Here is a 27,677-nt window from a genome sequence, read left to right on the forward strand (position 1 = left end):
AGCTGATAAAAACATGTACTTGTTGTTTTGCTAATTTGAGTCTCAAGGGAGAGATCAGAATTTAAGAACACGCCGAGCAGTTTGACGGCCGGTGTAGTTGTACTCTTTGGATTGAGTGGTGTCGTGTTATCAATCAAATTCTGTCGTTTAGGTGTGGCTATCCAGAGACGGGTTTAACGTCAATCTGTTTTCAGCCATCCATTCTCCTATTCTCTCAATGCACTTATTAATAGAGTCAACAAGTTTATATTTTTCCTCCGGCCTACAATAAAAATAAATTTGAGTGTCATCCGCATAGCAGTGAGACCACAATCCGTGTGACTTTATAATATTTTCTATGTCTTTCGTATATAGAAGGTATAGAAGAGGACCTAGGACTGATCCCTGGGGTACACCAGTAGAGACGGAATGATAAGGGGATTTAACTTTTTGAAAAATGACTGAATATTCACGTTCTCGAAGGTATGAGCAAAACCTCATTTTGTGCGATACAGTAGTCGCTATACATAATAACAATATTATTTCGATTTTTAATTGACATTGACAATATTATAAGTTTTGTATTGACATTTCTCGGTGGAACTGCGTTTTATATAATAAAAACAACAGCTGTATGTGTACTTATACTTCTATTTTATGTGACCAGTGGCCGCGTTTCATCCGTGACGATGAAACCCGGTCACTGGTCAAATAAGATAAAAGTGGAAAAAAGCTTGAATTATACCCAATGTTATTTTTCATTAACATAGTAAGTATCGTACAATATATTTATATTTTGGCTTATTAGGCATGTCCGCCTCCGTAGTGTAATGGTCAGCACGCTCGGCTACCGTTCTGGAGGTCCCGGGTTCGATTCCCAAGGGGGGTAAAATAAATATAAGTGATTTTTTCACTAATATTTATTCAATATTACCATGGACTGGTACCTGAAGTGCAGGGCTGATCACCTTTCCTTCATGTGTAAACGATCAAGATAACACTGCGTTTATATGACACAGTGCCCTATGCACCATTGGGGTGCGGATAGGGTTTAAAAAAAAAAAGGCATAGCCTGTGTTGAGACGAAACCCGCTTTGTAAACAAATTAATCTGTTTATTTTTTTTTTTATTTTATTTTTTTTTTAACTCTTTATTCCAGCTTGACTAAGTGGTGGGTGCAATACTTAGTCAGCCATATATGTTTTACAACATTTTATTTAAACAATGAAATTAGAAATAAGAAGGAAATAAGAAATTGAAAGAAATAATACAAAATAAAAATAAAATAAAAATAAAAATAATAATAAATTTGGAGAGATGTAGACGAAAATTAGCTCGCTGGCAAACGCAGCACTGCGCTCCAGTGCCGCCACATGTCCAGCCCCCATCTGTGCTCCACAAGCCGCTTTATGATGAGGTTGGAGCTCTTCATCAGCCTCTCCCGGAAGCCTGCCACTCGGTGCCTTAACAGGCCATCCCAATGTGGTAGGCGTGCTGTGGCAAACATACCACTCGCGCTGCAGTGTCGGGGTAACTTCATTAAAGCTCTGTAGCCGTTATTGTAGCATATTTTCATGCTCTTTAAGCTTCGTTGTGTAACCTTACACCATAGTTCGCTGCCGTATTGCTGCGTACACAACACTTGGAACAGTCTATTTTTTACCTGCGCGGAGCAGTGGGCAAAGCGGCGTGTCAGCATATTGGACCGCACGCAATGAGCACGATACTGGCGCTTGATGTCCTCATCATCCGCACAGTTCTCCTGTAGGATATGTCCCAAATACTTGAAGCTACTTACCCGCTTAACTTCTTGTCCATTTATAGTTATGGGCGGTACCTTTAATGAGTAATTTTTGGGTTTAAATACCACAAGCTCACATTTTTTGGCGTTGTACTCTAGGCCGTTTTCTGTGGCATAACATTCACAGATGGCAATAAGTTTACGTAGGCCAGCTATCGATGGTGCCATCAGGACCATATCATCGGCGTATGAGATGGCATTCACTCTCCCTCCTCCTATGGAGCATCCCGCATTTACTTGGTTTAACCTATCATGTAATGCATCCACGTAAAGGTTAAATAGGCTAGGAGATGTGATTCCACCTTGTTTGAGTCCTCGCTGGGCTTTAAACGGAGTTGAGGTTTCGGTCCCCCATTTTACTCTGTAAATGAGATTTTCGTTCCAGTTTTTTAACATGCATTTCGTCGTAGGACATTCAATTGATTTTTGTATTTTTTCTTCCAAAATGTGATGTACTACTGTATCATATGCTTTCCTGAGATCCATAAAACAGGCATATACTGGCGTATTTCGGCGCACATATATATTTATAGTATTTTTAACAGCGAAGATAGCTGTGTCCGTTCCCGATCCTTTTTTAAAACCAAATTGGTTGTCGGTCGTTTTTAGGTTTTCAACAGCTTTCTCCATCATTATGTTTTCTATGGTTTTTGCCGCCATGGTGGAAATCGCTATTGGCCTGTAATTTTCTTTTTCTGTTAAATTTCCCATAGGATTTTTTGCAATAGGTATAATTATTGACGTACACAGAGACTCAGGTATGAATGAGTGCCGGAACATTGCTGTGAAAGCTAGCGCCCACAGTACGTGTATTCTCGCGCTAGCATATCTAAGGTACTCAGCACAAATTTCGTCTCCTCCGGCGGCTTTATTACATTTCAGTGACTTAATGGCAGTCTGGATTTCCTTCACTTGTATAATGCAGGGACTCAGTGGATGCATATTGTTAGCATTATTATTGTAAATATTACAATTTTCCGCACTTCCTGTTTTCTCATACATTGAACTGAAGTGGGCTTTCCATAGTTCGCTGATTTTTCCGTCACCCGTTATGTTATCAATTTCTGTGGGTCTTGTAGCTTTGGACGATCTCATTTTATTTGTTTGTTTCCAGAACATTTTGAAATCAGCAGTAAGCATATTCTTTGCCAATATATCGGCTTGTATCTGTTTTTTATTCTTCACCACCGTGCGTAGATTTGTTTTGAAAATACTTCGCGTTTCCGCTCTCCTCTGGGCAACTGGTCCTGTAGACGGTTTTCCCTCTATGAGCCACGCTTTGAAGGCATTTCGTGCATTAATATGGCTTTGTTTTACTTGCTCATTCCATCCTGGAATGTTTCCTGAATTTTGTTTTCCGCTCTTGGGCCCCACTGCATTCACTTTAAATGCAAGTTGTGCGGCATTTCGCATAGCTTTTATCGTACTTTCGTAAAATTCTTTAATAATGAATTTATGATGTGGGTTTATACACTGTTCACATGTTAAAGCTTCGTAAGGAATTATTATTTTCTTAAAGAGCGACTCTGTCTTATCGTGGTATTTCTTCAGTTGTATTTGACTGTATTTGTTCCAATTAATTTTTTCCTCATTTATTTGAGTATTACTTTTAGATGTATATTTACACTTCATCTCCACTTGTATGTGTAGTGGAAAATGGTCGGACATCTGTTGGTTGTCGTCAATATGGATATTTGTGATCCGCTGTTCGAGCGTACTGGATATTATACAATGGTCCAACCAAGAGGTAGTATTATGCGCCTCACTGAAGAACGTAAAGGAGCTGATGTCGAGTTTTTTCACGTCATAGATACTATACTCGTTTTCCTGAGAAAAGGCATCTAATTCCTCCATGAATCTACTGTGTATGGGCGCATTGAAATCTCCCATACAAATTAACTCATTCACTTGAGTTTCATCTACGATAGCTGTAACTCGGCTCAAGATGTCCACAAAGACAGGCAGGTTTTCGTTGCAACATACTGGCATATAAACATTTACCAATAGAGTGACTCCGTGGCTATGTTGTATGGTTATTGCCGCCATCCGATCGTCACCACATTCGATAATAGTTACATTAGCAATTTGCTTCCTTACCAGTATGGCTACGCCTCCGTGTGGTCTTCCCTGAATTATTTCCTCGGAAGAGTTCATTGCTGATGTTCCAGTGGCCAGAAACTCCTCGTGGATACTATTCAGGAAGTTTAAGTCGTCCTTCATCAACCAGGTTTCTTGTAGGAGAAGAATGTCAACATTGTTGCAAATTTCGTGTATACCCGGTGCTATGCGATGTACTGATTTACAGTTGTAGGAACATATTCTAATGGAATTGTTCATGATGAATTATTAGTTTTTTTTTTCGCTATAAAAAAATCGTCGGACAAAAGAGTACTGTGGCCAAATATCTCCGTTTAGTGTGGTACTATACATGGATTCAGGAACTCCTATTTTAAAAGTCTTATAATCACCCGATTTTGTTTGTAACTCCTCACATTTACGAACGTCCACATCTTTTGTTTTCAGAAAGTCAATGATCATCTCACAATTCGTTTCTAGACTTAATCTCGATACCACTAAATATTTAACATTTTCTATTGCCTTAAGCCCAGACGAGACATTACTGCCTCGTATGGCGTTTTTATTTTTGAATTTTGGGCGTTTATTATCGTTATTATTGGAGTTATTTTTACTCTTTGCATTTTTAACGATTGTCCACTGGCTAGAAGATTCAGTAATATTAATAAAAAAGCTTCTTTACATCTCACCAATAGATCTCTCTAGTGAAGTTCTAGTGATTCATGAACAAGGTTTCTAAATTGATTCATATATATAGAACTTCCAAGAATTTGAGTAGTGTGGTTGTCAATAATGGGTAGAATTGGTGAATGTTACACGTGTGTAAAGTGATCACTTAAACCAGCCTATGACGGTCGTCAGCCCCGTAAATGCCCAGACTTCCATATTCTTCTTCATCTTTGATGAGATGTCAAAAAATAAACTAAATATAGTTTGTAATTGCAGTTTTTTTAGTATCTTAGTCAAAATTTCAAATATGTATTTACTCTTACATTATTTTACTTCATTGGTCATCGTTTTCTACATACGTAGTTCTTGAACAATACAGTCTTTCTATAATACGAGTATATCATCATTATTGTCAAATACGATTATTTTATTTATTTTACTATAATTAAGTAACAACATCTTAAATTTACTTTTTTTAATGTGTTCTCAATCTTTATGAAAATATTTAATTTAATTTGGCTATAAATTGTCCCATATGCGAATAATTAACACATGTGTTCGATTTTACACAATTGTATATATTTTTTATATTAAAAGCATTGTTAACTTTGTGGTATGGTAATATAATACTCTCCTTATCATTCATCGTTCACTTTGTGTAATACCACTTTAAAAAACACTACTTCGTAACAACCGGTTTCGGAATAATCATTCCATCGTCAGGTGAAATGTAGTTTAAAATTAAATTGTTACGGTCTGAAATCCTCCATGAAGCATTTTCCAGTAAATCATACGGTAAGTGAGCTTGTGCACTACATGGAATTTTACCGTCCGGCAGTCCGGTTTTGAAAAATGAAAGCGACTTTGACAGTTAAGCGTGATCGAATTTACGCGCAACGTACGCACCGATCAAAAGCACCAATCTGAAGAATGATGGACAAAAGCACAAGCCAATCATCGTTTTATCACGCTAACTGAAGTGCCCTAACAACCCAATTATTTGTGGAAATGAGAACTATCTGTCACAAATGTCATTTTTTACTATAAAAAATGTTATATTTACAGCTCTCTTTAAAATTAATAATAATAATAAAACCCTTATCCGCACCTCAATGGTGCATAGGGCACTGCGTCATATAAACGCAGTGTTATCTTGATCGTTTAAACATGAAGGAAAGGTGATCAGCCCTCCGCTTCAGGTACCAGTCCGGGGTAATATTGAATAAATATGACAGTGAAAAAATCACTTATATTTATTTTACCTCCCTTGGGAATCGAACCCGGGACCTCCAGAACGGTAGCCGAGCGTGCTGACCATTACACTACGGAGGCGGACTCTTTAAAATTAATGGAAATTTATGATTTGTAAGCCTGAAATAGTTTAACTGTTTTTTTTAAAATTGCATTTGACTGTTATGTTAATATTACAGCTAGCTTTTATGTTAGAATTACCGGACGCGATCTACTGTTTGATTATACCTAATGCCAGACATATCGCATTTTATTTCAGATGTATATTATAAAAATAATTACGGATTACGTAAAAATGTTTTTTAAAAAACGCAATCATGCTACTTAACTACACAGTTCTTACTTACTCTCGGAAATTATTATTATTGAAACCTTTGACATTTTCCGATGAGATGCCGCCATAAAAATGATAATTATTTTAATATCATTGGTCGGTTTTTATTTATCATCGAATGCGTTTGTTTTGCCTAAATATTTATCATATTATTTCTTTAAATTAGGTTAAAATAACACACACACACACACACACACACACACACACACACATTCTATATCATTTATTATTATTTCCTTTGTAATCTATCTTAATTTCTAATTTCTATGTTATGTTTTGTAAAAGGCAGTAATGCGGTAAGTAAATTTAAAAAAAATAGATGTATATATATATATATATATATATATATATATATATATCCATCACGCCGCATCTTGCAGGGCTAGGTGGAGACAAAAGTACGCCTCACCAATCTGTCTTTGCAAACAATCCTCGCCTCTTCCACATTTGTGCATCTCCTCTAACAATACTCGCCGATTATTCCGACTCTGACCTGACCACTTTCAAGTATTTTAAATACTTGATTATGCCAAGTTTTCTTCAGTATACTTCTGCTTCTATTACCAACCCCATTTGCCTCATAAATTTGTTTTACATTTATATATAGATTGTTTTTTCTTCTTCTTTGGCCTCTATCCATCTCCGATGGTGCGTAGGGCACCGCATCGAATTGACACGGTAAAAAACTCAATCGCCAATCATATAAAAACAATCGATTTCTTGGCTTTAGGAATGGAAAAATGGGATACAATAACGCAGATGAAAAGGTTCATTTTCTAAAAAGATTTATCGTACCGTGAAAAGAGAAATATTTGTGTTTTTTAATATTTACAAAAATACTTAAATTTCATACTATTTCTGCGGCTCATTATTAGAAATAGGTATCAAATTGTGGTAGAGTGGGTTCGAACCGAGAAACTCTGACTTAATAGTCCGCATCACTAGTACTACAACCCGACACGTATATAATGAAATGTTTTAGTTTTATTCTGATCAATTATTTTGTATGAAAAATCAATATTTTTATTTTATTTGTATAACGTGTTATTTTAAAGGGAGTTAATTGAATTTTTCAACACACTTTTTTGTTCCGGCAAATTTCCGCGAATACCAATTTGCATTTCAATTTGTTTGCCGGCCTGTGAACCCATTGGATGTTTGTTGTTTCCCAATTTGTCCCTATATACGTCATAAAAAAAATAATACTCATTAATCACCCCCACATTTGCCAATGACAATTCATTGTTTGTCCCTTTTATATCGTATGTAGTATGTCAAAAGAAAATATAATATGTACTTGTGAGATTTATTTATTTGTTTACGTAGGGGAATTAGCACAAAATGTAAACAACACAAAAATAATAAATAAATCCCTTACCGCAACTCAATGGTGCATAGGGCACTGCTTCATATAAACGCAGTGTAATCTCGATCGATTACACATGAAGGAAAGGTGATCAGCCCTCCACTTCAGGTACCAGTCCAGTGTAATATTGAATAAATATTAGAGTGAAAAAATCACTTATATTTATTAAACCCCCCTGGGAATCGAACCCGGGACCTCCAGAACGGTAGGCGAGCATGCTGACCATTACACTACGGAGGCGGACACAAAAATAGCAAACAAAAAAGTTGACAAAATGATATACAAACAAATAAAAAGTTATACACAATTACGAATTACATGTTAATAAAAGTTTATTTATTATTATTATTTTTTCTTTATTTTAAATTCTTTTGCATTACATAAAATAAATTCAAATACAAAAAAATATTAATTAAATATAAAAATGAATACAAAAAAAGATCCCACAAAGGCATGGCCTGTGTGTGGGTATACAATATAATTTAGTCATAGTAAAGGGTATATAGGTTTTATAAGTAGAACTAGAATAATAGTGTTAATATAAAATACAAAAAATACTGACTCATAGAAAACATTTTTTTAATAAAATTAAAAACTGAATACCATAAAAACATAAAATAACATAAAAAAGAGATGAAAAAGAAAAAGGAGCTTAAATCTGTCTCTTCTATAAATAATCTAAGCATGTAATAATATTATTTAGATATAAACAGTCAACGGAAGGCAACTTTACATTTTCCATGTTTTGGAAATGACAAAACGTTTTTATCATTTTACGAATTTAAGGGAGCAAATATTGCTTCAAAAATACTTTTTTTTTATCATATTTGTCTTTAGAGATGAACATTTTGTTAACCATTTTTTGACAAAATTAATTTTCAAGATGTTTTTACAGTTTAAATAAAATACTAATAAATTAATTTGAATATCTGGTTTAAATATTTATTGTAAATTTTATGCCTTAAGAAATTCATGAATAAACCGAGTAGCGAGAAAATTTTAAATGCCTTCAAATTCTTATTTATAATTGCATAAACCTTTATATTGGCTATGCGATTCTAATAACCCATATATGTACATAAAACATATGTGTAATATTTTGTATCTTCTTTAGCCTTTTGTCCTTCACTGCTGGGTATAGACCTCCTCCGTATCCTTCCATTTCTTTCTGTCTGTTGCTGCTTGCAGCCAGTTTTTAACCCCTACAGCTTTTTTGAGGTCTTCCGACGCCTCTTTTATTCTCCCTATTATATTTTGTATGCATCGGAAATATGTACATAAATTAAAATACCACTAAGCTTTCCCAACATTTTTTATTATGTAATTGTAATGAATGTTCATTCATTGTATTTCCAGATGATGAAGCACGCCTGGGACAACTACAAGCTGTACGCGTGGGGCAAGAACGAGCTGCGGCCCATCTCCAAGCGAGGACACACCTCCAGCATATTCGGGTCCTCCAACCTCGGAGCCACCATCTTGGACGGGCTGGACACGCTCTACATCATGGGCATGGACAAGGAGTTCAAGGAGGGCAGGGATTGGATAGCCGAGAATCTCAGCATGGACTCAATTGTATGTATTACATGTATCGTTACAACTTCATGAATCATATATGCTAAATACATAGAATGACGCTAACAATAAAAGAAAACCAATATCACCCTCCTGATTTAGGCATTAAAATATGTTTTGTATATTAAAAGCATTGTTAACTTTGTGGTACGATAATTATAACACTCTCCTTATCATTCATCGTTCACTTTGTGTAATACCACTTTTAAAAATAAATGTAAAAAACATTAAGACCGTAAAAATTTCTTTTTAATCTACATTTGACCTAATGATGAAATGATTATTCCGAAAACAGTAGTCACGAAATAGTGTTTTTTTTTTAAAATGGTATTACACAAAGTGAACGAAAAAGGATGCGGAGACTGTTAGTAAAATATATACTAATTTTCAATTTAAATTTTACTTGCCACAAACCACTTTTTAAAAAATCTGTTGCGACACATGTTTCGATGCATTCTGCATCATTTTCAAACACCATATGTAAAGCTAAGACTTAATTTTAGAGTTTTGTCCTTGGGACATTGAAGGATGAAGAGGGGGTAGGAGATGTGTTTATTCTTATTTCTATTTACTTATTTATTGTTTTTTATCAATGGTATTTACCAAATAAAATATAAGTTATAAATGGATAAATATTACCGCAAAGTGACTACTGAATTAATTAATGAAAGTAAAACACCCCTCTAGTTCTCTGTAATAATCTTTTTTTTTACAGTTCAACATTTGCACAGATCAATTTTCATTGGCGTTTTATACACCTTTAATATTCCCAAAAATTTCAATAAATTTTTTCAATAAATTTGATTCTGTCGTTTTATGGATGAACATTTTGTGGGTATTCCCATGATTAATCTGTATTTGTGAATGTTTTGACCTGGTGATGCTTACGTATCTAACGACTTGCAACACCAAGAAGATGCAGATGAGCGTCTGCACTAACCTCTGTCAAGAATGCCTGCTTATATGTCTCTTAATACATACTTCTTTCTCTTGGCTTTTCCACCGTTCTTTGTTTTATTTAAGCTGATTTCATTTCATTGTTATTGTATAACCAATTCGAATAACTCTTTCAGGTCAGTGATCTCTCCGTGTTTGAGACGACCATCAGGTTTATCGGTGGTCTCTTGACTTGCTTTGCCCTGACTGGAGACACCATATTCCGAGACAAGGCTCAACACGTGGCCGACAAATTGCTACCCGCTTTCCAGACTCCAACGGGAATACCTCATTCACTCATCAATCCAACCACCGGGGTAAGATATATTACATCACATCTTAAACATACTGTCGTAAACCAAATACATCTTAAACATACTGTCGTTATAAAACAGCTTGACATTGCACATTAGACATCCATATATGAAGGGCTGCAACCTGTATATCGCACTTCTTGATATATATTTTATTAAGCTTCCTGTACATTATATATCGCTAACTCCTTTCAAGAACGTCATAAATCAAAAATCGTCAATTTTCAGTTGTGCATGTTTTCGGAATGTCCAGAAAATTGACTCTATCCCATCAAAAGAGGCATATTTTTTAGCTTTTTATTTACCCGCTACAGGGCAGAAAGTGTTGTTTTTGCATTTTGCAGAAAAGGTATTGTTTAATTATTTTTTTTAAATATACTTAATATTTTTCAAAAAACCTTCAGGTACCTAAAAAGATGTGTTGCACAGTAAAAAGTTCAATAAGTGGCTTGATATTAATTTTTAATACATTGTATTATATTTTTAAACTTTAAAAACGTTCTCCAGAATTTTTTTTTTTTTATTTATGACGTTCTTGAAAGGAGTGAGCGATATGTACATTGGCCGGCTTAATGCTGAAAAGCAATATCTTCCAACCAATAAAATATTGACTGATGATACTAGTCACAGTTTGAACCTTATACAACTGTAGGAAATCAGAGGGCAGATAGTGTTTATAAATAAGTATAAACGAAGAAAAACAAATTTCATCTAATAACAGTATGAATGAAAAAATTATTGCAAAATTATAAATTTATAAAACTGTACATTGATGAAAATAAAGTTCAGGTAAGGAGTGGAGAGGGAGAGTAAAGAAAATCAAGGAAAAATAATAAGATGAACAATTAAACTTCGAAAAATAGGTAGTAATATATATGTTTCAAATGATGAGTTTATTTTTCTACCCCAAAGTATATTTTTATTATTAAATTCTAATTAACAGTGTTAAACTTGTTCTTTAAATGTTCAGTATGTATAAAATTTATATTGACCCATTAAGTATTTATGATTATTTTTCTAATGCTGCAGATAAAAATAAGACATTTTCAATTGTCTAGAACAGTGCTCTGCAACTTTTTCCCACCTACGATACACCAAAATTCTTTCTAGAATTCCGCGACGCACCAAAAGCTACAAAATATAGACCATTGAAAAATTATTTTGTTATAATAAGCATTCTTTAGTACATTTCGAAAAATAGACAAAATTACTGAAATTAATTTGTTATTGCGTATTAAATATGTGATGAATAATCATAAAATGTCAAATACATTAATTTGACCGCTGCCAAATTGAGAAATTTCAGAGGTACACCAAAGAAAAGAAAAAGTTTATTGAATATTGATTTATTATCAAAATATAATGCGAAAACATATGCATAGTTTCATAACATAAAGTTTATTTAATATCTTCACAAAATTATACTTTTTTCCGCGGCACACCAACTAATCATCATTGTGCCGTAGCACACACTTTGCGGAACAATGGTCTAAAGAGGGTCATAATGTGAATAATATTGATTTGTGTATTCATGAAATATCTAGTCTTACTTTCCTGTTTAATTTGAACTCTTGTTTTAAATAGACATCTCTAAATGTTTAGAATTTTGTATTCAGATTAGCAAAAACTACGGATGGGCAAGCGGCGGCAGCAGCATCCTGTCTGAGATCGGAACCCTGCACCTGGAGTTTGCCTACCTGAGCGACGTGACGGGCAACCCCGTCTACCGGGAGAAGGTGGAGAGGGTCCGCAGAGTGCTGAGGGACATGGAGAAGCCCAGGGGGCTGTACCCCAACTACATCAACCCCAAGACTGGGAAATGGGGACAGCGTGAGTACACTTGGCTTTCTCCATTTTCAGTCACAATAATTATTATTATATCATTAAATTGAATGAAACAGCATAAAGAAATAACAGAAAATCATAAGAAAAGCCAAGATAGAGGGTTTGACAAAATTGAAACAAGATCTGGACTGTTAAGTCAGTGATTGTTTAAATCATAGATTCCCAAACTTATTTCACTGTTTGCCCATTTTTCAATGTCAATATTTCTCATGGAAAACTGTACCTCTTTTTACTGGTAAATGAGTAAATTTTAAGCTTATCTATGTGTTGTCTATTTTTTATATTCCTGTAACATATGTATTTATATAATTTCAAACAGGAAAATTTTTTATTAAAAAATTTTGTAGTGAATTTGTGAAACTATTTAATTAATAAATAGAAAAATGTATACTTATGAACAACAAATTACCCATACCCTGAAAAGGGGATTAGAGCGACTGTTTTGAATGCATTAAATTTTATGAAAAAGTATTTGCTTTAAATATAATATAACAACAACAAAAAAGTTTGACTTATTTATATTGAATTGTGGTATATTGTTCGAGAGAAGTGCCTACCTAACAATGAAGGGGATTATTGATGTTAAAAATTAATCCTGACATATATGATATGTAGAATAAGTATTTTTCGTCATCTCAACATAGATGAAGAAAAATATGGAATTATGGGCAGTTACGGGGCTTACGACCGTTATAAGCTGGTTTAAGTGATCACTTAAACCACTATGACGGTCGTAAGCCCCGTAAATGCCCAGACTTCCATATTCTTCTTCATCTATGTTGAGATGTCAAAAAATAATATGAAAAACAACTCCTAACTGGAGATAATCCAGATTTGTGAACAAGTATTTCGACACACTCAAAACGTTGTAGTATAAGTATTTCATTTCATTTTTTTCATTCAAACCCTTATCCGCACCCCAATGGTGCATAGGGCACTGCATCATATAAACTGCATTATAAGTATTACTGAGTAAATATTAGCATCATATTTATTTTAATGCATCCAATGGATTTGTTGTTCCAGACCACATGTCGCTGGGCGGTCTCGGCGACTCCTACTACGAGTATCTCCTGAAGACCTGGCTGCAGAACAAGGACGACTTTGAGTCCCGCCAGATGTTCGACGAGGCCATGAGTGCCATCATCGACAACATGATCCGCGTATCCAACAGCGGCCTCACCTATGTGGCGGACCTCAAGTACGATCGGATCTTGGAGGATAAGATGGACCACTTATCTTGTTTCTCAGGTATTTTTAAGCACTCTACATATCGACGGCCCCTACGTAAAGTACTCTATCTGCAAATCTGTTACTTTACAGGAGAGAGCTTAGAAGATTTTTTCAACATATTTTCACAAGATACCTGAAATTCTAAACTAGTATTATACATTCAAAACCACGAATGTATTAAATCGTTTTAATACTTTATGCTTTGTCAAAATTAAGTAGTTAGCGTTTTAGGAGTTCAGTTCATTTCGAAAATTCAATGTAGATAGCATCTTATTCGCCTGAAAAACTAATGAAATATAATTTATTTAATATATTTTTTTTGTTTATTTATATTTGTAGATAACGGTCAGTTAATAACGTACACCAAATATCTCAAAATTGACAAAAATGTAGTTAGAGCACTTTACGTAGGGCACGTCAATATCAAAAGACTCATATCTTCCGTTTCCGTCTTTAACAACTATAGGGTACATATTATTTGTGGCTGATTTTTATTCTGTTAATGATAGAAGAGATTTTAAAAAAATAGGAAGATTGTTCTTACCATAAAAATGAGATACTAGCAGCAGATGATAAGAGACCATGTTTCATATAGGCACATAAAGATTGCCTTCCCTACTTTATTCCGAGAAAACGTGTAGCTCGGAGCTGATAATAAGGACAGTCGGTGTCATTTTCGGTTTTTGTATCAAAGCCTAGAATAACCGACTCCAGCAGGTCTAAGTTCTTGGTGGGGTGTCTAGTGCTTTACTTGGAAAAGTGTGTAATTAATATCAATATTAAATTAAAGTAAGTTTCGCTCATTTATACTAACTATTCAACAAATGATTGAAAAGTTCTTTAATTTTGATAGCACACTGAATTACAAACTGTAGAGTACAGTGTTGTTACCAGTCATTTGTTCTACTACATATTTTACGTCGTATTTGCATTGGTGGTTTTGTCCGCCTCCGTAGTGTAATGGTCAGCACGCCCGGCTACCGTTCTGGAGGTCCCGTGTTCGATTCCCAGGGGGGGGGGGTCAAATAAATATAAGTGATTTTTTCACTGTAATATTTATTCAATATTACCCTGGACTGGTACCTGAAGCGGAGGGCTGATCACCTTACCTTCATGAGTTAACGATCAAGACAACACTGCGTTTATATGATACAGTGCCTTATGCACCATTGGGGTGCGGATAAAGGTTTGAATAATAATGAATTTGTATTGGTGTAGAAAAAGCAAAAAATTTTGCAGACACAAACTAATTATTTAGTGCAGTAATAGTACAACTTCATATAAAACATTTAACCCCTTTGCTATATCAGCTTTTTCAAATGATCACAGGTTGTCCTGGGAAATTATGAAATACTGTGAATGTGGATGAAACATGTATTTAATCAAATTTATAAGTATGCTTTTTCTCAGTTTTTATTTTTGCGACAAGACATATTATTAGATTTATACCATTTTTTGAAATATTAATTAATGTGTGTAATGGGTGTTTTTTCACTACCTACGCTTTTTAAAAGCTCAACCCATGCTGCCGGTGATGCCATCTTAATAAGACTATGGGGCGTCCCAGAATGAGTGTATAGTTTCCTAAATAACAAGTTCGCTATTAAGCAATCTAAATAACGCGTATAACTTGAATCTGTAGCATTCTCAGATATGTTAGTTCTATAATTGTCTTTTTTTCTTTTTCCAGGAGGATTGTTTGCTCTTGGATCTAAAACTCTGAAGACTTCCCTATCAGACAAGTACATGGACCTAGCACGAGGATTGACCAATACTTGTCACGAGAGTTACGACAGGTCGGCCACTAAACTGGGACCAGAAGCATTCAGGTAAGTCACCATTTGCTTTCTTACCTAAATAATAAGTATCAGATACATTTTGGGCAGTAACATCGTAACATCGCTCGCGGCGAGCATCACCGAGCATCCAAAACTATGAATGGAGCGCTCGGCTCGCTGTACTGACTGCCTGAATGCTCGCGTCGTAACATGTTACGTTACGACAAAATGCTCCGGTCAGTCTTCACCCTTAGGGATTACTTCAGGGTTGTGAAAAAATTTGCGATTCATATTATGTTTTTTTTTCTATGGTTGTACATTGAAATTTAAAACTATTAATCAGTTATATGTTACAATTATTTTTATATTACAAAAATTGAAGTTACCAAAATAATTAAAAAGATTTATATTATCCACTGACACTTCGTGATGGAATTGCATTTTTAATATATTATTAGATTAAAACCAATATTTGTAGCTTTCCCACTTTATTTTTATTTGACCAGCGACCGGGTTTCGTCGTTACCGACATCATCAGACTGGTGGGAGGCTATACAAATTGTTATGTTATATATAAAACAAGGCAGGAGTTGATAACCATGATTTGATATAATTTTTATTGAGAAATTAATTTAATTTGAGTGAATTTAAGTATTGTATGATATTAAAAATATTTTTTATGATATTAAAAATATTTTTAATGTCATACAATACTTAAATTCACTCAAATTAAATTAATTTCTCAATAAAAATTATATCAAATCATGGTTATCAACTCCTGCCTTGTTTTATATATAACATAACAATTTGTATAGCCTCCCACCAGTCTGATGATGTTGGTAACGACGAAACCCGGTCGCTGGTCAAATAAAAATAAAGTGGAAAAGCTAAAAATATTGGTTTTAATCTAATAATATATTAATTAAAAAGAAACAAGAAAAACCTAGTACGCTAAACCAATTTTGTTTCTGCGAAAAGTAAGTTGTGTAAAGCTGTGATATTATTCAAAAAGATACATTTTTACTTGTCAAGGTTAATAAACAATACGCAATAAATTTATGTAATATACATTGCAGACCTAGAAAAAAATATTTATTAATTACGTACACCCCTTCACTATTTCTTTTAACTCCTTGATCTTCAGTGTTATGCGCACGGCGTACAAAGGAGGTGGACATTAAGCGAACAGCATTTGCTTGTAGTTGATCATTTTACAACGTTGCACACATTTAGTTAACTAAACTCCAAGAGATACTTTCGTCGCGCTGAAGTTAAAACAACGGCACAGAGTATTTATAAATTATCGAACACATTTTACTTTTGAATTATTTATGTTCAAATCGCGGTATTTCTGGCAAAGTAACCCAAAAAATCCCAGTTACTAAAAGGTTAATTTTTTTAACCAAAAACAATGTTAAAAAAATTTGATTTTTATTTTTCATGTTAGTCATAATATGACTAACACGAAAAATAAAAATCTAATTTTTTTTAACATTGTTTTTGGTTAAAAAATTAACCTTTTAGTAACTGGGATTTTTTGGGTTACTTTGCCAGAAATACCGCGATTTGAACATAAATAATTCAAAAGTAAAATGTGTTTGATAATTTATAAATACTGTGTATATGATACATTTTACGCTTTAAAAAATAGAAAATTTTATTTTGTTTTATATGAGTAGAAATTGGGTTATTTTGGCAAGCTACTGTTTTCGTTATTAATATTGGTTTGTATTCCTATAAAAATTTTTAAAAAAATGAATAATATAACAGTGAATTGATTGTGAATAAAGTATTCTTTTATGATTTTTTTGTCCTTGTGTTTGCGAAAATTATTATTGTTGCATAAAATATGAGCATGCAATAAATTTAACTACTTGTTCAATAACCTATAAAAACCTTGGACTGTGTTCATTTTTTTTTTTTTTTTTTAAACCCTTATCCGCACCCCAATGGTGCATAGGGCACTGCGTCATATAAACGCAGTGTTATCTTGATCGTTTACGCATGAAGGAAAGGTGATCAGGCCTCCGCTTCAGGTACCAGTCCAGGGTAATATTGAATAAATATAACAGTGGAAAATTCACTTATATTTATTTTACCCCCCTTGGGAATCGAACCCGGGACCTACGGAACGGTAGCAGAGCGTGCTGACCATAACACTACGGAGGCGGACAAATTCGGCGGGCGCATTCGTACTGGGAGCCAAAGCAGTTGGTGGTTGTGAACTCGCAATAACAAACATTAGTGTTTTTATACATGCCTTTAAATTCACAGACATTATTTTTTTAAATATGCCTTGTTTGTAAACACTCCCATAGAAGTAGAACTCGATATTTTGAATTACTACTGAAATATTATTAATCCAGCCTTATTTCATGTTGAGCACAGAGAAAATCTGAGGAGAAAAATTATTCATACTGACAAAAAGCATTTCGTCATAATCTCATTTAGATCTCAAAAATGATTCGAATCTTGGATAAAATATTTATTTACTTACGTTGTCCAATAGGTGGCAGTAGTTATTTTAAATATCACAATATTTTGAGTGTGTTCTAATCTTTATTCATGAATGCTGAATATGCTCCACTTGTAAGCTATTTATATCAAGATTTTATCAATATCTCAAGGTAGATGAGAAATTGAGGTGGGAATATTGAATTCTGGACGTTTATAGGGCTAATGATCTCTCATTGGTTGATATCGAAAGACTTTATCATCTTTTATTATTATGTATTACTACTGCTACCATCATACCGTTTCACTGCAGGGGTAGGCAAAGAGGATGTTGAAATGGCATACCCGTCCTGACCTACACTCCTAGGTTCCTTTACATCCATACATCTGGTCATACATGCCCTCTGGTTATGGAAACTTTTGACACAACCGGATTTTAGGTTTTGTTGGATCTGGTCAGGATAAGTCTTTTTGGCCCCTCGTTTTTTTCTCCTGTTCACATTTGTCAAATATACTTTCTTAGTCATCATCTCGTTATCCATTCGCTTCCAAACCAGGAACTTTTTTGTGTGATTAGTAGCCATTTGTCACTCATGGCTTTTAGGCTGGCAACACTCGATACGCATAAATTTTATGACTTTGATTTTTATTAATCGTTTTATTGTTTTTAGGTTTAGCGATGCAGTGGAAGCGAAGGCACTCAAGAGCAACGAGAAGTATTATATCCTCCGACCCGAAACTATTGAGAGTTATTTCATCCTGTGGAGATTGACCAAGGACCAGAAGTATCGAGATTGGGGATGGGAAACTCTCCAGGTATGTTAAATACGTATTCTTTGAAGCGAGATCACTTTCGCTTTACGTTTTTGCCTAGAATTTTCGCTCATGATTTACGTGAAATTGTAGTAACTTTGAACACTAAGAGCAAATCCACTCACAAGTAGGTAAAGGCTATAAAGGTATAAAGATAAAACCTTAGTAGGGCTATGTAAAGCAGTGTTGAAAAAACTATAGCTAGATTTCAGAGTCACTTGGGACATTAGATAATTTAAAAAAAAAACAAAATCAATTTTTTGTTTCGAACTTTCGTCTTTACAATTACATATTGTAAGACAAAAATATTGTGTCGCATTCAGTAATCTGTGACTCGTCAGTTTTTTACGGTCGCAAATAATTTAAAGAAGTGCACTATATGTCTTATAAAATTGAGATATCATCTAAAAAACTCACTAAATATTAAAAATGACTCCAGTAAACTAACTCCCGCCTACATCTTATAGTGTGTAGGGGACTGGAACAATCAGTTTGTCATTATCACATTGTTGGCGGACGCTTTTTTCATCAACCCTGACTCAAATTATTATACTAATTTGGGTCACATACTAATCACAAGTAAACCCAAACCGTTTTATGGCGTCTCGGGCTGTACCACAAGTAAGCAAATAGAATGATTATGTCTCCCGCTCTCTACTAACAACATGTTAAAGGCGCTTTTAAGCATTTCCTGAAAACAATGTGTTAATTTTTCGGAGATAACAATCACTTAATCATTAATTTAAGCAGACAACGATCACTTGATCATTAATTTAAGGAAACAACAATCGCTTGATTATTAATTTTACATAAACAAGATTAGTCCTGAGCTCCGGATTGATCAATCTGGGACTAGAATACATTTTAAGTGATACAGATACAAGTTATAATCTCAAGGTGGAAAAAAATACTGCTCCTAGGGAAATAAAATGAACGAGGAATAGAAGTTAGGACATACAGAATAGTCATTTTCGTCATTCGAACCCTAATCCGCACCCCAATAGTGCATAGGGCACTGCATCATATAAACGCAGTGTTATCTTGATTGTTAACACATGAAGGAAAGGTGATCAGCCCTCCACTTCAGGTACCAGTCCAGGGTAATATTGAATACATAACAGAATAGTAGTAATAGCTAAAAAGTATTTGGGGTTGCATAACCATTCTCGCACAATCTTGTGTAAGTTAAGACGCTGCTACTGTGCAAGGAGTACAAAGAAAAACTATTTTTTTCATATGAATTATTTATCTTTCATGACTTGTAAAATGTTTTCTTGTTTTCTAGGCTATCGAGAAACATTGTCGCGTGGATGGCGGCTACACCGGAATTCGAAATGTGTACTTATTAGACTCACCTAAAGATGACGTCCAACAGAGCTTCTTCTTAGCTGAAACATTGAAGGTATGCCATTTCTCTGTTGTTGATTCAAATCGAGTAAATTATGAGATTCATCTTTGCTATTACTAGGGAAAGCAAAGCTTGGTGTAAAACCTTTTGCAAACTATCGAAATATATAGCTTCTTGATAAAGTGTTCCATCTGACAGAAAACTGCTCGTATAACACGGCAGAATAGAGAGATTTTTATTGTAATAACTCTGTAGGTATTTGTTTGTTTGCATGAAATTCGTCAGTAATTCTACTTGTCAGTATGAAGGAGCAAATTGCAAGAGCAGCGCAATATTCCTGGCATGAAATACATAATATGTTGTGTTATCCTTCCTACCTACACACATACCACCTCATTTATGTTACAAGGATAATGCCTGTATTCTGTAAATATGTTAAAAGTTAACTAGTTTAATAAAAAATCCATAAAAAAAAATTATTTGGAACTTTACCCCCTACCTTCTTCTATTTAAAATCTTTCAAATCATCTTCTCTACTAAATTGCTGTTGATGAGGACTTATGCACTAAAAACTATACAAATGCATTCAATTAGTTTGTTTTTTTTTTTAAAGGAATTTAGTCATCTTCCCTTTCGCTTTTAGACATATAAAAAATATCAGCCATAATTTTAGTCCACGTATTATTTGAATAAGTGTTTGATACATCGCTCACTCCTTTCAAGAACGTCATAAATAAAAAATTGACAATTTTTGGTTGTGCATGTTTTCGGAATGCCCAGAAAATGTACTATATCCCAGCAAAAGCGGCATATTTTTAACTTAATATTTACCTGCTACAGGGCAGAAAGTGTTGTTTTTGCATTTTGAAGAAAAGGCATTGTTTAATTATTTTTTTAAATATACTAAATATTTTTTTAATGAAGAAAACCTTCAGGTTTTACCTGAAAAGATCTGTTGCACAGTAAAAAGTTCAATAAGTGGCTTGATATTTATTTTTAATACATTGTATTATATTTTTAAACTTTAGAAACGTTCTCCTGAATAATCAAGTTTTTTGATTTATGACGTTCTTGAAAAAAGTGAGCGACATGTCCAAAAGGTGATGCCAATAGAATTTGCTCAAAGGACTTTAAAATTTGTGTACGGAAAATATTTTTATAAGGTGATATGAATGATGAAAAATGCCAAATTGATGACGAAGATATCTTAAAGATACATTTTGATACTTAAACTTGCTTTTATTGTATTGAGTAAATTGACAAGCACAATTGTAAGATACGCTCATAAATTTGACATTTGTCTCTTTCAGTACCTGTACTTGCTGTTCTCCGATGACTCTCTGATCTCATTGGACGAGTGGGTGTTCAACACGGAGGCGCACCCGCTCCCCATGAAGGGGAACCCATTCTACAGGAACGCACACTAAGTCTGCCTTCCTCGCTGCCAATTGCCAAATCAAACCGTCGCGGCGTCGTGACCGCGCCGTGAAGCCGACGTCGCAGATTCAATTTGTTTCCCGGATAGGAAATTATCTACGCATTATCATAATTGTAATCGGTGGTAATAAACATGGACCATAATAAAATTTGTAAATATTTATTACAATAATTTATTTTACTTTAATAGTGGCGTGGCGGTTGTCGATCAAATTTTCAAGTTAAGTGATCAAACTGTCAGTGTAAATAGTGTTACGTCGTCGGATTATATATATTAATTAAATCAATTGTATTTCTGTTAATTATGCAATCACGGACCTGCGTTACATGAACAATTATAGTGAATTCAATTGTGTACATTAATTATTGTTGTAATGGACTGAATTATTTACTAGTTTTTAAGTTTAGGTATGTAATTCATAAATTCCATTGTTTTAATAGTGTTTATGCTATATCGATAAACTAATTATTTATTTCAGCTTTTTTTGCATTTTTCTATTACTTTTGTTTTACTCAATTATGATATGTTGTCCTCTATCTGATGGTTGAATACATACAGTCCAAACGCGCAACACCGTGTCGAACTGTATAATATTATTTAGTTTTTGCTAACCTTCCGATGACCACGATACGAGTGCCTGGTGAGATGCGGACGGGTACAATGATCTAATGATACACTCCTTATTCTCGCTTTTCTCATGCCTGTCGAAAATATATTCAATTATGAAAAATTTTAAAATAATAAAAAAATATTTAACTGTACATCTACTTAAGATTTTAAACATAAAATTCAAAAGATTACAAAGCAGATATATACAAAAAAAATTATTGATGCTTTTTTTAATTTTACCTATTAAACACAGATGTTCACATCTGTTGTCATTACACAATAATGTCTGGTGTGTCACGGTACAAACAACAAGTGATTTGGGCCTACCTGTGATTCTAACTTACTTGTTTTTTCTTCTTCTTCTAAACCTTATATGCACCCAATGGTGCACAGGGCACTGCATTGTATAGAAGCAGTGTTATCTTGGTCATGAAAGGCACGAAGGAAAGGTTATCAGCTTTCCGCTCCAGATACCAGTCCAGGGTCATATTAAATAAATATTAGACTGAAAAATCACTGATATTTATTTTGACCCTCTTGAGAATCAAACCTGGGACCTCCAGCATTATAGCCTAGCGCGCTAACCATTTCACTATGGAGGTGGTTTTATCGTCAGATCAGATATATGTGTAAGGTTTTTTGACAAATTAAATATTAGCTACTAAAATCTATAGTATGCAATTTACAATAAATAAAATGAAAAATTATTCATAAAAATTAACTGATTCCTAATATTCACTGGGAGTGATGTATTTCACAAGTATTAGGATAATACTAGAAAATAGACACATCTAGTCACTCCAAAATTTCAGAATTATTACCGTAAGACTCAGCATTATAATTATTTGCTAATGTTAGGAAAGTATAGTAAGGGGCAATAATGTCATGTAAAGAATAAAAGAGCAACAACAACAACAATATGTTATATGCCAAACAGACACATTGCATCAGGGCTTTTTTTAAACAAAAAAGGTCCCGGAATTCACTTCATGTCAAGCTTTTTACTAAAACAAATTATATTCGAATATCGTTTAAATAAAATTTAAAGCAACTTTTCCAAATCATTTTGACAAATTATATTCCACCGCGTTACATGAAAAAAAGCCCTACATTGCATCCATCGGAAGGTTAAGTTGATCAGTAATGCACTTTGTTTTATCACCAGTCACTGTTTTAATCTTTTTTCACACATTTAAGAAAAATAATAGTTAAATTATTTTTAATACGGTTTGTGAATTTTCGACAGTTTTTTAATTAGTCAGCATCATGAAAACATTAGATATTTTCATACTTATTGTCTTGTAAGGGAGCACTAGAAAATTACACAATATTATATAAATTAATGTAGAAGTGATACTAAAAGTATGATTTATTTTGTTTGTAATTTAGTATGAATGTCTATTAAATTTATCAATAATAATAATTGTTATTTTTTGTATTAATATAATGAAATCCAGTAATATCGAATACAAGTACAATTTTTATATTTGCCTATTCTTTCTGTTAACTCGAGATATATGTATACTTAAAAGTTAATTAACGGTTCCTACATAATATTTGTAGCATTATAAATATATTTGTAACATTCATCGTTATTGAAAGACATGAAGATTTACAGCTTTTTAAAAATGCATACTAGAAAATATCAAGAACTATTAAAAAAAATTCACCTTTTTTAAATCCAAGTTTTTAGTTTTATTTCTTGTAGGCTTCCGAGAAATATTTGCTTATGATTGACTTATTTTCTGTTTTTACCATCAAGATATTTATTATCAGATACAAGATATTATATTTGAATTCAGATGAAATATCTGAGAAATAAAAAATGACATTGTTATTAACTCCTTTGTATAGATATATACTTGTATTTTTTTTTGGATTATTTAAATAAAATCTAGAAATTTAAAATTGGTTTTCTGTATATATTTATGTACTCAGATGTTTAAACTATAAATCATTAAATAATTTTCACTTTAATTATGCCTTCCTTATAAATATATGATGTAATTAGTTTTTTTACTTACTTTATTCTCGCAATTTGTGACCTCGAAACAACAATGGTTTGCACTAAACAAATTCGCCTAAATTGCTATCTACTTAAACCCTTGTTCTTTTGAGGTTATGAATTACTTAAAATAATATTATTTTGCACCAGTTTTATGGTCATAATACAATGTAATGAGTTTCAATGTCTAATATTTTTTGTTCGTTATCATTTCTCACTCTTCGAATCTTTATTTATATGGTGTTTGCATATACTAATATACTAACCACCTTCCTAAATTGCCAACAGTGGTTTGAAATTTAAAAAAAAAACATGGTTATTTTTCTGTAATATATTAGGTTGACTCTTAAGATGTTATTCCACTAGGTTGTTGAGTTTCAAATGAAAATAATGTGATAAGAGCATGATAATTATTATTCTCTTTGTATTAATAGGAGATGAAGACATTTTGTTGTATTTTATGTAACAGAAGATGGGGTGTGGAATGAACGTTTGGTCTTTTCTTTAATTCACAATACCTCAAGGTGTAATATTATCACTAACTCTAATTGGAAATGAGCAGAAATATCTAAAAGTGTATCATATTTATATTCCCGATAAAATCATTTCAATATTCTTCAAAGGTATTGTGTAAAAATTTGTAATCATTTTTCATTTTAAAAAAGTTAGTGCGAAGTGATAAAAATTACCAGATTTTTAGAAATTCTGTTAGCAATGTGTTGCAACTAGTTTTGTGATATAAAATATATTTATTACTTTAAATGAAATATTTTTATTTATTTTTCCCACACCTATACATACATCGCTCACTCCTTTCAAGAACGTCATAAATCAAAAATCGTCAATTTTGAGTTGTGCATGTTTTCGGAATGTCCAGAAAATGTACTATATCCCAGCAAAAGTGGCATTTTTTAAGCTTAATATTTACCCGCTACAGGGCAGAATGTGTTGTTTTCGCATTTTGAAGAAAACGTATTGTTTAATTATTTTTTTATATATACTAAATATTTTTCAAATGGAGAAAAAAACCTTCAGGTTTTACCTAAAAAGATCTGTTGCACAGTAAGAAGTTCAAGAAGTGACTTGATATTTATTTTTAATACATTGTGTTATATTTTTAAACTTTAAAAACGTTCTCCTGAAAAATCAAGTTTTTTGATTTATGACGTTCTTGAAAGGAGTGAGCGACATGTAATAATTTGAAAGAGTAAAAGATATGACAAAATGTAAGATTATCGTATACAATGAAGCCCTGGAACAGGTGCAAGAATTTATATATCTAGGAAGCATGTTCACAAGGGATGGAAAAGTGGATAAGGATATTGAGAGAAGAGTGAATAGATTAAATGGTGCTTTGAACACAAGAGATTGCAAATAAAAATATGTCCATGGAAGCCAAGCTTCACAACGGCGTGCTGGTACCGACACTAATGTATGGAAGCGAAACATGAAACTGGCAAAGGAAGGATGAAAGCAGAGTGAACGCTGTTGAAATGAGCTCCCTCAGACGAATATGTGGAAAATCATTGTATGACAGAATTAAAAACGAAGATATAAGAAAGGAATGTAAGGCTGAACAAGGAATAATTGAAAAGATTAGGAAGCGTTCTTTACAGTATGGACATGTGGAGCGAATGGATAACGAGAGAATGACTAAGAAAATATATGTGGCAATGTGAGCGGGAATACAGAACGAGGATGACCGAAAAAGACTTCACTGCACGATCAGATCAATCAGAACCTAAAATCTGATGATGTCAAAAGTCTGCGTAATCGGAGGGCATGTATGACTAGATGTATGGATGTGAAGGAGGCGAGGAGTGTATTTGAGGACAGAAGAGTGTGGCGTTCCATCCTTTCTGCCTACCCCCGCGGGAAACGGCGTGATGGTAGTAGTAGTAGTAGTAGCTATCGTTGATTGTTGGTCACAATTTGAGTTCTAGGGCAGAAACAGAAAATCTTGCTTACCATGTTAATTACCCACAATTTTAGTTTAGGGGTAGAAACAGAAAATTTTGCTAGTAATGATAATTGTTGCCCAAAGTTTGAGTTCTCGGATGCAAACAGAAAATGTAGCTTTCGTTGATTATTGCTCACAATTTAAGTTCTAGGGTATGAGCATAGCTATATGGGAAAGGAAATGGAGGTTTGACACTTTTTAATAAAACGAAGGTAATAGTAATAGTATGACGAGAAAATCTGTCCGCCTCCGTAGTGTAATGGTCAGCACGCTCAGCTACCGTTCTGGAGGTCCCGGGTTCGATTCCCAGGGGGGTCAAATAAGTATTAGTGATTTTTTCACTGTAATATTTATTCAATACTACCCTGGACTGGTACCTGAAGCGGAGGGCTGATCACCTTTCCTTCATGTGTAAACGATCAAGATAACACTGCGCTAATATGACGCAGTGCCCTATGCACCATTGGAGTGCGGATAAGGGTTTTATTATTATTATTATTATGACGAGAAAAAAACGGCTTCCATTGGTTCCGGTTGGCCTTGTAAATGCCCAGACCTGCATATTCTTCCTTCTTCATCTATGTTGAGATCTCAATAAATAATGTAGTATGTTTTAACTACACATTCTTGTAGCATAGATGCCACAAAAAATCTGTGATTAAACTTAGAAGTTTTCCTAATGATCAAAGGGTAAAAGAGTGGTTTATTTACACGATAGGGGATGACGGGCGATAGGTGATCAGGCAGTGATTGCGCGGGGAGCGTCCTGGGACTACATATTTACTATTGCTGTATTTTATTGACCAGTGGGTGCGCCTCTTTACTCCTACTTCTTACTCTACTCCTAGTTTACATTTTGAACTCCTGTTTTTTTTTTTAATATATGTTTTAACAACTTTTTTCACAGGATACCTTATAGAAGGTATATATCGTAGTCGTACAGGAGAAAGTGACCAACTAACAAAGCGTAAAATGTTCAGGAGGGCCATTTAAGTCACTTTTGCTTGGCAAGAAAATAACCGTCAATGCAGTTAGTCATTTGTAACAAGTCAATATATTATACTTCCAAGTTTAAAATCGGTTTGGGATTTTTTCAGGCTAATATTAAGCTAGTAAGATATTAAATAGTCAATAATCACGTTTTTGTAAAAAAATGCACTTGGTCACTTTCTCCTGTATGACTACGATATAAGTTATTTAGTAATATCGACGTGCCCTACGTAAAGTGCTCTAACTACATTTTTGTCAATTTTGAGATATTTGGTGTACGTTATCAACAGACCGTTATCTACAAATATAAATAAACAAAAAAATTATAAAATAAATTACGCCTAGTTTTCAGGCGTATAAAACGCTATCTACATCGAATTTTCAAAATTGACTGAACTCCTAAAACGCTAATTACTTAATTTTTTGAAGCATTAAGTTTCAAAACGATTTAATACATTATTTTATCGTGTTTTTGAATGTTTAATGCTTGTTTAGAATTTCTGAAAAAACCGTTAATTAATAAAAAAAAATACGTTGAAAAAATCTTCTGAGCTCTCTCCTGTAAAGTAACAGATTTGCAGATAGAGTACTTTACGTAGGGGCCGTCGATATAGTAGGTATATATAAGTTAATTAATATTACCAAATTCCAAAAATTATTAAAGTTTTTATCTCTTACTTGAAATCGAATTTTTCATTTTGCGCGAAAAGTCACACTTGTATTGAAGAAATATTTCTATAATTTTCTTTCGAGAACGTTTTTCTTTTTAAAAACATATATTTATTTCGAAGAATAATTTGTTTTTTCAATACAAAAACGGTGTTTTCAGCAAAAAATTCAATTACTTTAAATGTACTTGGGTTTATTGAAAATTAAGTTGCGGGCTATCGATCATGCCGCCTT

General features: G+C 33.5%; 1 protein-coding gene across 3 annotated transcripts in view; it reads left to right on the forward strand.

Moving 5' to 3' along the window:
• Nucleotides 1-22,523, forward strand: part of LOC148303558 (mannosyl-oligosaccharide alpha-1,2-mannosidase IA-like) — a 261,141-nt gene extending 238,618 nt beyond the window's left edge. For all 3 annotated transcript variants that reach the window (XM_088269725.1, XM_088269726.1, XM_088269727.1), the window contains 8 exons: nucleotides 8,833-9,051; nucleotides 10,125-10,304; nucleotides 11,918-12,131; nucleotides 13,173-13,397; nucleotides 15,070-15,208; nucleotides 18,283-18,427; nucleotides 19,710-19,826; nucleotides 21,083-22,523. In XM_088269725.1, coding sequence (XP_088125851.1) covers nucleotides 8,833-9,051; nucleotides 10,125-10,304; nucleotides 11,918-12,131; nucleotides 13,173-13,397; nucleotides 15,070-15,208; nucleotides 18,283-18,427; nucleotides 19,710-19,826; nucleotides 21,083-21,199 — 1,356 coding nt within the window. In that variant the 3' untranslated portion in view covers nucleotides 21,200-22,523. The remainder of the gene's footprint in view (nucleotides 1-8,832; nucleotides 9,052-10,124; nucleotides 10,305-11,917; nucleotides 12,132-13,172; nucleotides 13,398-15,069; nucleotides 15,209-18,282; nucleotides 18,428-19,709; nucleotides 19,827-21,082) is intronic.
• Nucleotides 22,524-27,677: the final 5,154 nt, after the last annotated feature.

This window comes from Brachycentrus maculatus, unplaced genomic scaffold (genome assembly GCF_059751285.1).
Source record: "Brachycentrus maculatus isolate JH-2025_06_01 unplaced genomic scaffold, ASM5975128v1 h1tg000362l, whole genome shotgun sequence".
NCBI lineage: Eukaryota > Metazoa > Arthropoda > Insecta > Trichoptera > Brachycentridae > Brachycentrus > Brachycentrus maculatus.